Source organism: Epinephelus fuscoguttatus, linkage group LG2, assembly GCF_011397635.1.
Source record: "Epinephelus fuscoguttatus linkage group LG2, E.fuscoguttatus.final_Chr_v1".
NCBI lineage: Eukaryota > Metazoa > Chordata > Actinopteri > Perciformes > Serranidae > Epinephelus > Epinephelus fuscoguttatus.
This window is the reverse complement of record NC_064753.1, coordinates 12,096,884-12,109,145: the sequence shown is the minus strand read 5'-3', so window position 1 is coordinate 12,109,145 and position 12,262 is coordinate 12,096,884. Positions and strand designations below refer to the sequence as shown.

The window sequence follows — 12,262 nt, the reverse complement described above, 5'->3', positions numbered from 1 at the left end:
GGGACCTGCTCCTTATGTAGTGGTAAACAATTCTTATTTTAAGGTGATTATACACTAAAGAAAACATACTTATTATGATATATTCCATTTCTGCTTAATATATCCCCCTAAATCCCACACACTGGACCTTTAAGAATACCACAACAGAGAAACTAAAAAATTAACAGCCAGAATTTACTTCACCTGAATGCATCCATTGTGGTAAATTCCCCTACTTCCTGTGCAGGTAAGCTGGACATCACCCCAGATGACCCTCGCTGGATCGGGGCGTGGTGGGGTGGCTTCCTCCTCTGCGGTGCCTTACTCTTCCTGTCGGCCCTTTTCATGTTCGGCTTCCCCCAGGCACTGGATGAGCAGGACATGGACGGTGGAGGGGAGAGTGAGCAGGCCATGCTGCCTTCTTCACTGACCCTGGAGTACCAGGGCTCTAAACCCAACGGAGCCATTCATGGCTTTGATATAAACAGCGGGCTCTCAGTTTGTGAGCACCTGAGAGGTAAGGAGCATGGGGGGGAGAAGATACTGAGGAAAGGAGAGATTTCAAAATAAAACATAAGATTAGGTTATTAAAAAATCTCAGAAATGATTTTTTATGTCCCTTTTATCCCTTTTCTCTGATCTTTTCTCTCTTTCTACCTCTTTTCTTCTCACAGTAATCCCGCGGGTAACCAGACACCTTCTCTCCAATCCGGTGTTCAGCTGCATTACGCTGGCAGCCTGTATGGAGATTGCTGTTGTTGCTGGCTTTGCTGCCTTCCTGGGAAAATACCTGGAGCAGCAGTTCAACCTTACCACCTCCTCAGCCAATCAGCTGCTAGGTAGGCGGATCATTGTCTCAAAGTGCTTTAAAATCAAATTGTTTTATTAAAAAAAAAAAAAAAAAAAAAAAAAGATATATGCAGTGCAGACGCCTCTATTGAGGAAAATTCTAGTAAGCTTCTTTGAGAAATAATAATGGTCTTTTCCTTCTTCAGGTATGACAGCCATCCCCTGTGCCTGTCTGGGTATCTTCCTCGGGGGGCTGCTGGTGAAGAAGCTGAACCTGTCAGCTCTGGGCGCTGTCCGCATGGCCATGCTGGTCAACCTTGTGTCCACTGCCTGCTACGTCTCGTTTCTCTTCTTGGGCTGTGACACTGGACCTGTCGCTGGGGTTACTGTAGCCTACGGCAACGAGTAAGCAGGGAAAGCAACTGATTTCTAGGAATAGTTTCTAGTAATGCATGACTTGCACTACAGACATACTCAATGCCTAAAATATTGTCCTTTTAACAGTTGTCCTGTTGTCATTTCCAAACAGTATACACTGTATGACCTTTATAACGTGACCTTTGACCTCTTCCATAGGACGTTGCATTCCTGGCAGCGACCTGAGTCAGCGTGCATCAATAACTGTAACTGCTACACAGCATCAGTGAGCCCTGTCTGTGGTTCCAATGGAGTCACCTACCTCTCAGCCTGCTTTGCTGGCTGCACCAAACCAGTGAGTGGAGACGTTAACACTGACTGAAGCGAGTTGTATCATGGTGACCTTTGACACCAGAGAGCTCAAACTAAATGGCAGAAACTATAAGTGTTTATGTGCATACAGACATACAGTGCAGCCGTCCTGCTTTAGATCTCCATATTCACTCTGGAATAACAATATTTTGATCTCATGTCTCGTCTTTGTGTCAGAACCTGACCAGCTGCACGTGTATATCCAGCACCAGTGAAGACGCGGTGGCTTTACCGGGGAAGTGTCCCAGTCCAGGCTGTCAGCAGGCCTTCCTCACCTTCCTGTGTGTTATCTGTGTGTGCAGCATGATCGGGGCTATGGCCCAGACACCCTCTGTAATCATCCTTATCAGGTAAGGAGGCCTGGTGCTGTATGTAGACCGCCCACAAGAGGGAGCTGTTGACATATATGGCAGCTCAATGGCAAAATGATGGAATCACTTCAGTCATGTGAGGAGTAAGAAGAACTTATACCCAAGTACTGTACTTAAGTACAGTTTCAAGCTACTTTTACTTTACTTGAATATTTTCATTTTGTCCTACTTTATACTCTAAGTTATATCGTACTTTTTCCTCCATTTATTTGATACATTTAGTAACTACTTACTTTGCAGCTTTAGCAACTTGATAAAAAATATAACTCAACTAATAAATGATAATATATAATTATAGGTTAAAGGTCCAGTACGTAGGATTTAGGAGGATATATTGGCAGAAATGGAATATAATATAATAAGTATGTTTTCTTGAGTGTATAATCACCTGAAAACAAGAATCATTGTGTTTTTGCCACCTTAGAATGAGACGTTTATATCGACATAGGAAGTATGTTGTCATCCATGGAGATTGCAAAGTCACACTGCCATGTTTCAGTAGCCCACAACAAACAACCCGGTCACTGGCTCTAGATGGGGCCATTTGTGTTTTCATATTTTCGCATCCGTCACCATAGTTAGCAGACCCTCCATGATGCGAGCATAAGAAAAACACAGTTATTTTAACATGAAACTGCTTTATTCAGTGTTTTTACTGGTTTTGATCACATGGTCTGTTTTGGAGAAGAAGAAACCTCTGCTGAAAATTCAGCTCCCAGGAAAAACCTCCTGAACAGACAACAGTATAGGAATACTAACTGGGAGTTCATGCTTGGCACATAAAGTTTCAGCTGGTTGCAATCTGCAGTCCTCACCACTAGATGCCACTAAATCCTATACACTGTTCATTTAAGACAGTGGTTTTTAATGTTTTTTTTTTTTTTAACCCAAGGCACACCAAAGGGCAAGCTCAAATCTTCAGGCACACCTGTTTTTACATCTGTGCACAGTAGCTCCTATACCGTATCATTGTTCTTATCATGACATAAGACAGGTAGTTTTTTTTTTTTTCCTCTTTTCTTTCGGTGGTAGATCGTCTTCACTGGTGCTTTGTTTTAATTTGCTCCTTCAAATAAAGCAATCCATTGTCCCTCTCACAGCTTACCCCTCTTAAATGCTATCATCCCCCATGCTGGCTGCCAGTCAGGGCTTTTGATGTGTCACACACTTATAATTCCCACGCCTGAAAGGCGACAAATAGGTTCCCGGTGAATGTTTTTTTAAATGAAATTACATTACTTTTTTTTTTACCTAGGGTTTGCCTCTTTATGAGGAACAACACAGTGGTACAGTCAATTAAAAATCCATTCATCACTTTTTGTATCGGCCCAGTTGAATATTGCAATAATAATGTGTGGTTTTCACAAAATCCCACAGCCCACCTGGACTGGCAGCACAGCACACCACTTTAGAACCACTGCCTTAAGATACCCAGCAGTGTATAAAGCAAATAAAATCGTCCGCATCTTCATCAGCTGCAAAATTAAAGTGATGAACACATTAATGCATCACTACCTATAATTCAGTGGTATCATTAATATGATTATGAAATGGGCCATCTGCATAATTAATTCTTTTACTTTGGCACTTTGAGTATATTTGGATGTTAATGCTTCTGTAAAAAATTTGGCTGCTGGCTGTATCTTCATGTTTATTGTACAGTTATGAGATCCATATCAATCTATTCATCTAACTCATGAAAAGAAAGCAAACAAAGATATTTCCCTAAAATGTCAAACTGATCAAACACCCAGGTTTGTAGTAAATGGCAAAGATGCCAAAGTGTCTGTTGTACACAACTTCTGTCTTTGCAGTAGTTGTGTGCAGTTTTCCTGTGAGATGAGGAAAAATCACCAACTTTCTGGATGTGCTCACTTTCTATCTTACCTCCAAATAAAGAGGTAGATAAACTGTCAACTGTTTACAATCTATCTACTTGTTACTATCAATCCTCCTTGTTGCTTTCTTGCCATGTTCCCAGATCACAGCAACTACTTTGGTGTGAATTATGTTATCATATTTGAAAGCAGTAATGGCCCAAGTCACAGTAATCAATTTAATACACCAGATTGAACTGCCTATGTGCTGCAACTAAGTATTCAGCTGACCAGTACAAAGCATTAATGCCAATTCTGTCTTTGTTTTTAGGACTGTGAGTCCAGAGCTAAAATCGTATGCCCTAGGAGTTCTGTTCCTGCTCCTGAGACTGATAGGTAAGACATATAACTTTTTGTAAACTTAACTGTCATAGCCACAGAAGAAAAAAATCTTCATGTACACATTCTGTAATAAGTCTCACACTGCTGTGTTTGTGCGTGACATGTCCACTGTTGGCCTGTAGTTTTGCTCTGTGATGTAAATGTCAGAGCAATTTTTCACCTTGGTTGAAATGAGCCCCATCTGTCTGTGTGGATACAAAGGGAAACTAAACTTGAACTGGTATACTTTTGGAACTTCTGACCTGCTGTCTGTCCCCCGCTGCTCCAGGCTTCATCCCCCCCCCTCTGATCTTTGGCATGGGCATCGACTCCACCTGTCTGTTCTGGAGCTCTGTCTGCGGCGAGAAGGGAGCCTGCATGCTCTACGACAACGTGGCCTACAGGCATCTGTATGTCAGCATCGCCATCGTCCTCAAGTCGTCAGCCTTCATCCTGTACACCACCACATGGCAGTGTTTGAGAAAGAACTACAGGAAATACATCAAGAACAGCGAGGGTTACCTCACACCCACCGAACTCTTCGCCTCCAATGTGACTCTGGACAATCTGGGCAAGGAGATCACTCAGAACCCAGCCAACAGGACAAAGTTCATATACAACCTGGAGGACCACGAGATGTGTGACAACATGGAGTCAGTTTTATAGTGGTGGTCTGCACCAGGACTGCAGATTGGAGCCCAGGCTGTTAATGTGCAACTGATCTGATGTGATCTTTGGTGTCGTATCAGTTTAGAAGAATGTTCTCAGTAAGGGTCTTATCTTCTTCTCTCCCAAAACATCAGACATAGTGAAAAATAATTGAAGAGATGCTTCCCAAATGCTCCATATCCACACTGCACTTTTTTTTTTTTTTACATTTCCTTACATTTCCTATTTGTCAGCAAACAGAGATTAGCAGCAAAGAAACAATCATCCCCTGATATGATTCTCTTTAGTTGAACTGTGTTAACAGTTCAAAATGCAGTCACTTTATGTTTGGATTTATTAGGAGACCGGAGCTCTTTGAGAAGCAGAAATCTGAAGTGTTGGTTTTTCATTAACGTTATTAGACAGTTTATTTTCCTTTAGAAGGAAGTACTTCTCAGGTCCAGACCAGATAGATAAGATGACGGTTAACATGGTAGTTTCTCTTGTTCATGGATGCATATTTGATCTCATGGTTGGAGCATTTTTCCAGACAAACATACTGTAGGTAATCCTGCTGGAGACCTATTAACAGACTTTTATGTCCCCTCTCTCAGTTGTATAACTTTAACACAATAAATAGGGAAAAACAGACTGACATTGACTACAGAGGCCTGTTTAGGCACATTACACAAGAAGCAAAGGAAAACTAACAAATCAGCAACAAGAAATATTACAGGATCAGGCATAATCCCAGTAATTTATCTAATAATAAAAAGTAAGGTAGTGAGCAACATGTTGCATCACCACCCCAGAGGTCTTGATTTCCTGGCTGCACCATTAAAGCCTCTGAACATACGGAGTCACAATATAAAATATGTAGAAAAAATATAAACCAATCTATCCCAAAACCAAACCAATTAATTTCTAACCTATGACAGAATACCTGTGTTTTCTTTAATCATTATACAGTGAGCAGTGGAAAATTAATGGAAGATACAGTTTTAAAACATGTATTGTTCAATATCCTATAAAAATGAAACTTGAGTGTAGATTACAACAATATCTGCGATAGAAACTGGTTTTATTTTTCATTTTGTGCCACCAGTCACTCTGCCAGAGCAGCGGTCACTGTGCCTCAGAGGATGGATATTTTCCCATTTTGGAACCAAACTCTTAAGTTTGAGTCATACATGTTGCTCAGATTTTAAAAATAAGGAGCAGTAGCTTTTAATGTAATTGGCCCATTCTTGAGGGCATTTTAGAACATTTGTTGACGGTAGAGTGTTGAGCCAGTATATAATAATTATCCCTTTAGTGTGTCATAGTGTGGAGTTTTGCTACGAATGCTGGACGAGATTCTGACACAGATTTCCTGTTTCAGAGTCGCAGAACTGTTTTGTTTTTTACTTCATTATATTTGTTGATATTCAGTCTTTTCTCTTTGACATTTATAGAAATTAGGTGCAATGTCCAAAAGTATATTTTAAAAAAGTCCTTAATGTTAAGCTGATGATCTAAAAAACAATAGACTTTTAAAGAGGATAAACAAGTTTGGTGGCCCATCTATGAATAGTTGGACAAGACACATATGAGCTGATTCAGTAACTGAACCTGTAACATTTCAGTTACATGACTGTCTCTCTAACCTCTGATTTGACTATACCACCATTATAATTCTGCCAGGAACACTCACGTCAATGGCGCATTGAGACAGAAATACAGTTTGACTTGGTGGTGTAATTCCACTCCTGGGGACGCCCCCTGCAGCAGTAATGCATGGAACACACAGCAACATGATAAAGAACAAGCAGGGAACATTGCAAATAAGACTCTCCAGGGTACGTGTGTGTAGTCAGGCCAAAGCAGGTGGAGGCTGTGGGGGAGGAGGCCTTCACCAACAGAGTCAGTAACAGCAGCAAAGCTCACATGAGCAAACACACTGTGGGGTGTGAAGGCATTTAAGTAGAACGCCAAGTCAAGGCACTGAGACATGATGATTGTGGTGGGCTAGCTGTCAGCAGACACAGCATAGCATGACGCACAGTGTTCGGCCACAATTAGTTCATTTAAAAGCATGCTAGTAATGCATGCAATGATAAAAAAGAAGAATTCAGTATGTCACTAAGCTGCACAGGCTCTGTGGTTTGGTTGCCATGGTAATGGTTAAATATACATTTAACACCAGTGGCCTCCAAATTCTATTTTAGACCATGGAAAAGCTTTATAATGCATACTGCATTGTGATGTTGACGATTTTTAGCAAACCTCAGCTGACTCATAATCACTCACACTGCAGTGATTGTCTGAACACAGATTTTTTTTTTTTTTCCAAATGATAATTTTGTGTTTGGGAATTCAATGGGATTCTGATTTCTGACATATCCAGTTTATATAGAGAATATTTTTTTTTTTTTCTGGCTTACTTTGTAAGTATTTAATATGTTTTGCATCAAAAATATGGACCTTTGTCCAGCCACTCACCATTGCAATAGAGTTCATCCCTTTGATGTTTAGAGATGGAGGTTAAATGAGCAGTTCAACATTTTGGGAAATAAGCTTATTCACTTTCTGGCCAAGAGTTAGACAAGAAGCTTGATACGTCTCTCATGTTTGTATGGCAAATATGAAGCTAGAGCCAGAGGCTGGTTAGCTTAGCTTAGCATAAAGACTGGAGACAGGGCCAAACAGAAACAGCTAGCATGGCTCTGTCCTGGTGTAAAGAAGAATCCACCTGCTACGTGTGTGTATTTTTTTTTAAATTAGACTGGTGGTGATGAGAATCCAGGGAGTCAGTTCACCCTAAGACAATTGAATTTTATCACATATACATCTCATAGTCTGTATGAAAATAATGGATGTAGCCACTGTGATGTCATCCATTGGATTGTGGACTCCAGTTTTGAAAACTTGAGTTTGGCATTTTGGCCTTCACCATCTTGGATTTTCGGAGCCACAAGTGAATTTATTCAGACAAGACAGTGGAGTTGTGGATGAGTGAAAGTTGGATCTGACTAGATAAAAATTTTCTACAGGTTGAACAAATAAGATATAAGGTGTTCATAGATTATCTTTAGAGGTGCTTAAAGGTGGATTTTGTTACCAAAGCCAGGCTAGCTTCCCTTGTGCTAAGCTAGGCTAAGCTAAGCTAACCACCTGCCGGTTGTAGCTTTATATTTACCGTACAGACATGGACGTGGTATCAATCATCTAACCTAACTCTCACTAAGAAAGCAAATAAGCAAAAGCCCTAAAATGTTGAAGTGTTCTTTTAAGTTAAAGTTCCATGTTTCAGTCTCATTTTATGCTGCCGCTCATGTTTTATGAGTACATTTTTTGCAAATAGTGGAGCTCATTTTGGATCCACACTGTTCATATGATGTATTTAGTTTAGCACTTCAGTGAACGAATAGTATAAGATTTAAAGTATACATTGATGATGCCTCAGCATCATAAATAATAAAGAGAATATTATATCAGATGGGGAAACAGACAGTTGTTAGAGAATGTCGGAGATAAAGAATGGACCTATATTCACCACAGAGCCAGACCAGACTGATGTGTCTGGTTGGTTTAACATGAACTAAGAGAGTATAAACACAGATTTTAGCACATCAGTGAGACTTCGATCCTTAAAATGGAAGAATTTTTGGGTACTGATTAGGTCGGGTTTGAAAATGTTTCTAAACTCAAAATCTGACCGTCCCTGATGGGAAGATTGGCTCCTAGCAGGACATTGAGGACAGCATCATGCGAAGATGTACAAACTATTAAAAAGGAAGCTTCTAACGGGGAGGAGAGTGTTAACTAACTTTACCAGCTGGCCACTATCTCCTCCTCAGTAACCCCCAACAGGTGGCGCTGTCTTTGATATCTGTGATGTCCAGTGTGTCATAGTGCTGACTCCTCTGTACATAATAGTGCCATACAAGTGCCAAAGTGACACCATAGAAGTGTTCTGTAATGTCCTGCAGAGAACTTTGTCTCACCACGCTGGAGCTCAGAGCAGATCCTCCAGCTGTATGTAGCCTTTCTGTGATATCCCTCCACTTACTTTCACCATATCATACAGAAGTGTCCCAAAAACATATTGCCTATAAAATATTATATATGGGTCTAGAAAACAGTATAATTTAGGATGTAATAACTGTTAATATGTAGAACTTTTCTACTAGTGAAGGTATTGTCTAATTTAGATTAATCTCTCTTTCCATCAGTGGCAAAGCTGATAACTGTTTGTTGCTTTGGTCCAAATAAAAACAATACTTTGCTTGAAATAAGTGGCACCAATGTTGAGCTATAGCCTGACATTGTACAGTAGATAAGGTTGACCGTAGAAAGTCAGCCAAACTTCACTGATAGCAGTCCTGCACCTGTGCCTGGATATTAAGCTCTACTCTGAGACTTCCTGATGTTGTGCCATATCAACCCGTGCACTGTAACATTCAACACTCGCAAAGAAGAAGCCAACATATTCTAGGTCTGTCTAATGTGCTGGCAAGTGTGACAGCGCTTGCTTGACCTTGTATTCACCTGCGGCGACAGGACTGTTTTGCCTTGTGATGAGAAAATAACTTTGGAGCATAAATGTTTTTTTACATCCTATTTTTCTCATTCTTCTCTTTTGATGACCTTGCCTTGTGGTAACAGCAGGTTGACTTTTATAGCGGATCTTTAGAAGTATGAACATATGAAGAGTTTACTACCAAAATACACAATTTCTGGGGAAAAAATAGTCCTGAGATTTATCATTTAAGAGACATTTTGACATTAACGGACAGTTATCTTGTAAATAGGCCCATCATTTGTTTTTGTTGCTCTTAATTATTTCTTACAGATAGTCACTTTTTGTAAATGATGGCTGTTATTTTGGAAGCAAACTCTTCGTATGCAGATAGATAATCCTTTGGTTTGAGCCTTTGGGCAGCATGTTGCCTTTGATTAAAGTGAAACCATGTGCTAACCATGTTAGTGACGGTTTTAGAGTGATGTGTTTGCTTACATTGTGGGTGGTATTCAATGTGTGAATTTCATGGCTCTTTGCAGGGGACCTCTGAAAAGAAAAGGGCATTGAAATAAGAAAATATCACCTATATTTTCAAAGCATCACTGAAGATTTTTAGATACGCTCTATTGCTTCTTTGAATTTCTTTTCTTTTTTTCTTTAGATTATATGAATTTATATTTAAAAGCTTTATGTTCTGTATATTTCTTGAAAAAGATTACATGATTGTATGTTTATTGTAAATATATTAAATATACTATTTTTGTTTTTAATATGACATTTTCTGCCTAACAACTATCAACAAACCCATGATGATATCCTGGTTATTCAGATCTCACTGCCACTGTGAGGGGGTTTTCACACCATTGAAATATCACTTTTCATATTCATTTGCCAGAATCACATCCACTGTTCATCCATCTAACACCTGCACCTCGACACCAGAAAGAAATATTTTCACCAGATAATTTATATATCCCACAATAGTTAGTTGTGTAGATATGTTTATGTTCATCGTCTTAAGGCCCACACACGCTACAACAAACCAATATCAAAGAACTAGTGGCAACAAAGTTTGAGTGTTGCTTCACCTCATGCCGCTTGTGTCTCTGCCAAAAAGTTGCAGATGAACACACAGCAAAGACTACAGCCAACATCCAGCTACCACAATGTTCTGTGCCTGTGTGAGAGGAAATAACTCTCCAAACCAGCAGGCAGCTGTAATCTGTATTTGTCATTCAGAAAGGGAAACCAGAAGACCAACAGGACAGATTCAAGACACTACTTAACTAGTTAGCATATTAACAACACAACTTGATGCTGAAAGGACAAATGATATTTACCATGCAGCGGCAATCAATACTACAAACAATCTCATGCTCTCTTGACTTTAATCTTTTGTTTGCTTTCCTCACTTCCTTTTCACGTCTCATCCACTGAGTTGAACTGCCAATCAGAGTGATTTCATTCACTGATGGGCTCTGCCATTTCTGACATGATTCAATATGCTGAATCAGTCAAAAAAGAAGCCAACAAGGGCGAACTAGTGCCAACAGTGCGGGACACAGCGCCAAAACTAGGGCCAACAGATGTTCACTGATGGCCCGACATTGACTGATGGCCAACCATAGGCTTGGTGTGTCAGGGCCTTTAGTTCAGCATGTTAGCATGCTAACATTTGCTGCTAAGCACTAAACACAAAGTACAGCTGACATGGGAATGTCATTAGTTTTGCAGGTATTTGTTCATAAACCAAGTTATTGCACAAATTAAAATTTTGGCTTGTGCCAGATGAAATCTTCAGGTTTTACCAATTTTATCACAATTCATCCTGTCATCCTGGGGGCAGGCATTAACATTTGTACCAAAATAAATGCCTGTTTTCAGTCAGGGGCTCTGTTACACCCACTGTTGGGGAATGCAACCTGACACAGGGGTTTACATCATAAATATGATGGGTCATTAGATGATTAACCAGACAAAAAAGTACAATTTGTTATAATTTGAGATTTTAATGTATATTTCTATATAATTGTATTATTAATTTTATCTTGTAAGAAAACTGATATATTCACCTTCTAAAGCTCTCAAGGGCTCACAGCTTGTATATTGTATATAATGCACATTGTGACATGGCATGGAGTCATTAGCAGTAATTTATTGGCTACAAAAGTCTCAAGCGAAAAGGTTTGGAACCCCTGTATGAGATGATGATATGGAAGATAAAAGATACTCATTGTGTTTTATTTTTCCATGCCGGGACAATATGACATAGTTCGCTGTGTGACATGTGGAGCCATGCTTGTGATAAAGGGCTGTATCCATTTGGTGAATGCCTGTTCAGATTGGGTGAAAGGTCACATTTTATTCTCTCGTCTAAACGCAATGACAGAAGAAGATAAATCCTGACATCAGTTTAATTGAAATGTGCTTGTGCTTTGCCATGATCTAATTTCCTGTCATCCAAGCCCTGTGGTTATCCCCAGGCCTCCCTGCTGCGCTACGGAGCAGCAGTGGAGATAATAACCGGGGTTATGGATTGACCGGTGGATCACCTTGTACCGCAGCTTTGAGGGAGCGATGTACGTGTTCGGGGCCAGGTCGGTGCGTTGCTTTTGTGCGAGAGCCGGGGCTGAGAGCTCTCCTGTTTCTCGAGTGCAGACGGGGTCTTGCCGGGGCCACGGTGCAGTGAAATGGAAAGCATGCCATTCCCTGTTCCGCTTGATGCCGAGTGACTGTGAGAGGTTGTGTCATGTTCCTTGGCTATTGACTCAATGACTTGGGACTTCACGACGAAAGCCTGAACCCGTGCGGGCTCTCTGCGTGCTGACAGAGAAATGTGTCTTCCACTTGTCTTCACATTGACCCGAGGACTCTGCTGAACTGACGTGTCCACATCCCCAAAGTCTCACCTCCTGGACCCACAAGTAACCTTTCCACGACCTCGCCTGTCTTTCACGCTCTGTTAGCCGTAGGTCTGGCTGCTATCAAACAATTCACTGAACTTGTGTTTTAGGTTTTTTTTTTTTTTTTTTTTACTGATATAG

General features: G+C 40.4%; 1 protein-coding gene across 1 annotated transcript in view; it reads left to right on the top strand.

The window, feature by feature from the left end:
* Window positions 1-9,872, top strand: part of LOC125881395 (solute carrier organic anion transporter family member 3A1-like) — a 32,891-nt gene extending 23,019 nt beyond the window's left edge. The window contains exons 4-10 of the mRNA XM_049564531.1: window positions 227-496; window positions 654-818; window positions 975-1,173; window positions 1,345-1,480; window positions 1,675-1,847; window positions 4,017-4,081; window positions 4,356-9,872. Of these exons, the coding sequence (XP_049420488.1) occupies window positions 227-496; window positions 654-818; window positions 975-1,173; window positions 1,345-1,480; window positions 1,675-1,847; window positions 4,017-4,081; window positions 4,356-4,732 (1,385 nt within the window). The 3' untranslated portion in view covers window positions 4,733-9,872. The remainder of the gene's footprint in view (window positions 1-226; window positions 497-653; window positions 819-974; window positions 1,174-1,344; window positions 1,481-1,674; window positions 1,848-4,016; window positions 4,082-4,355) is intronic.
* Window positions 9,873-12,262: the final 2,390 nt, after the last annotated feature.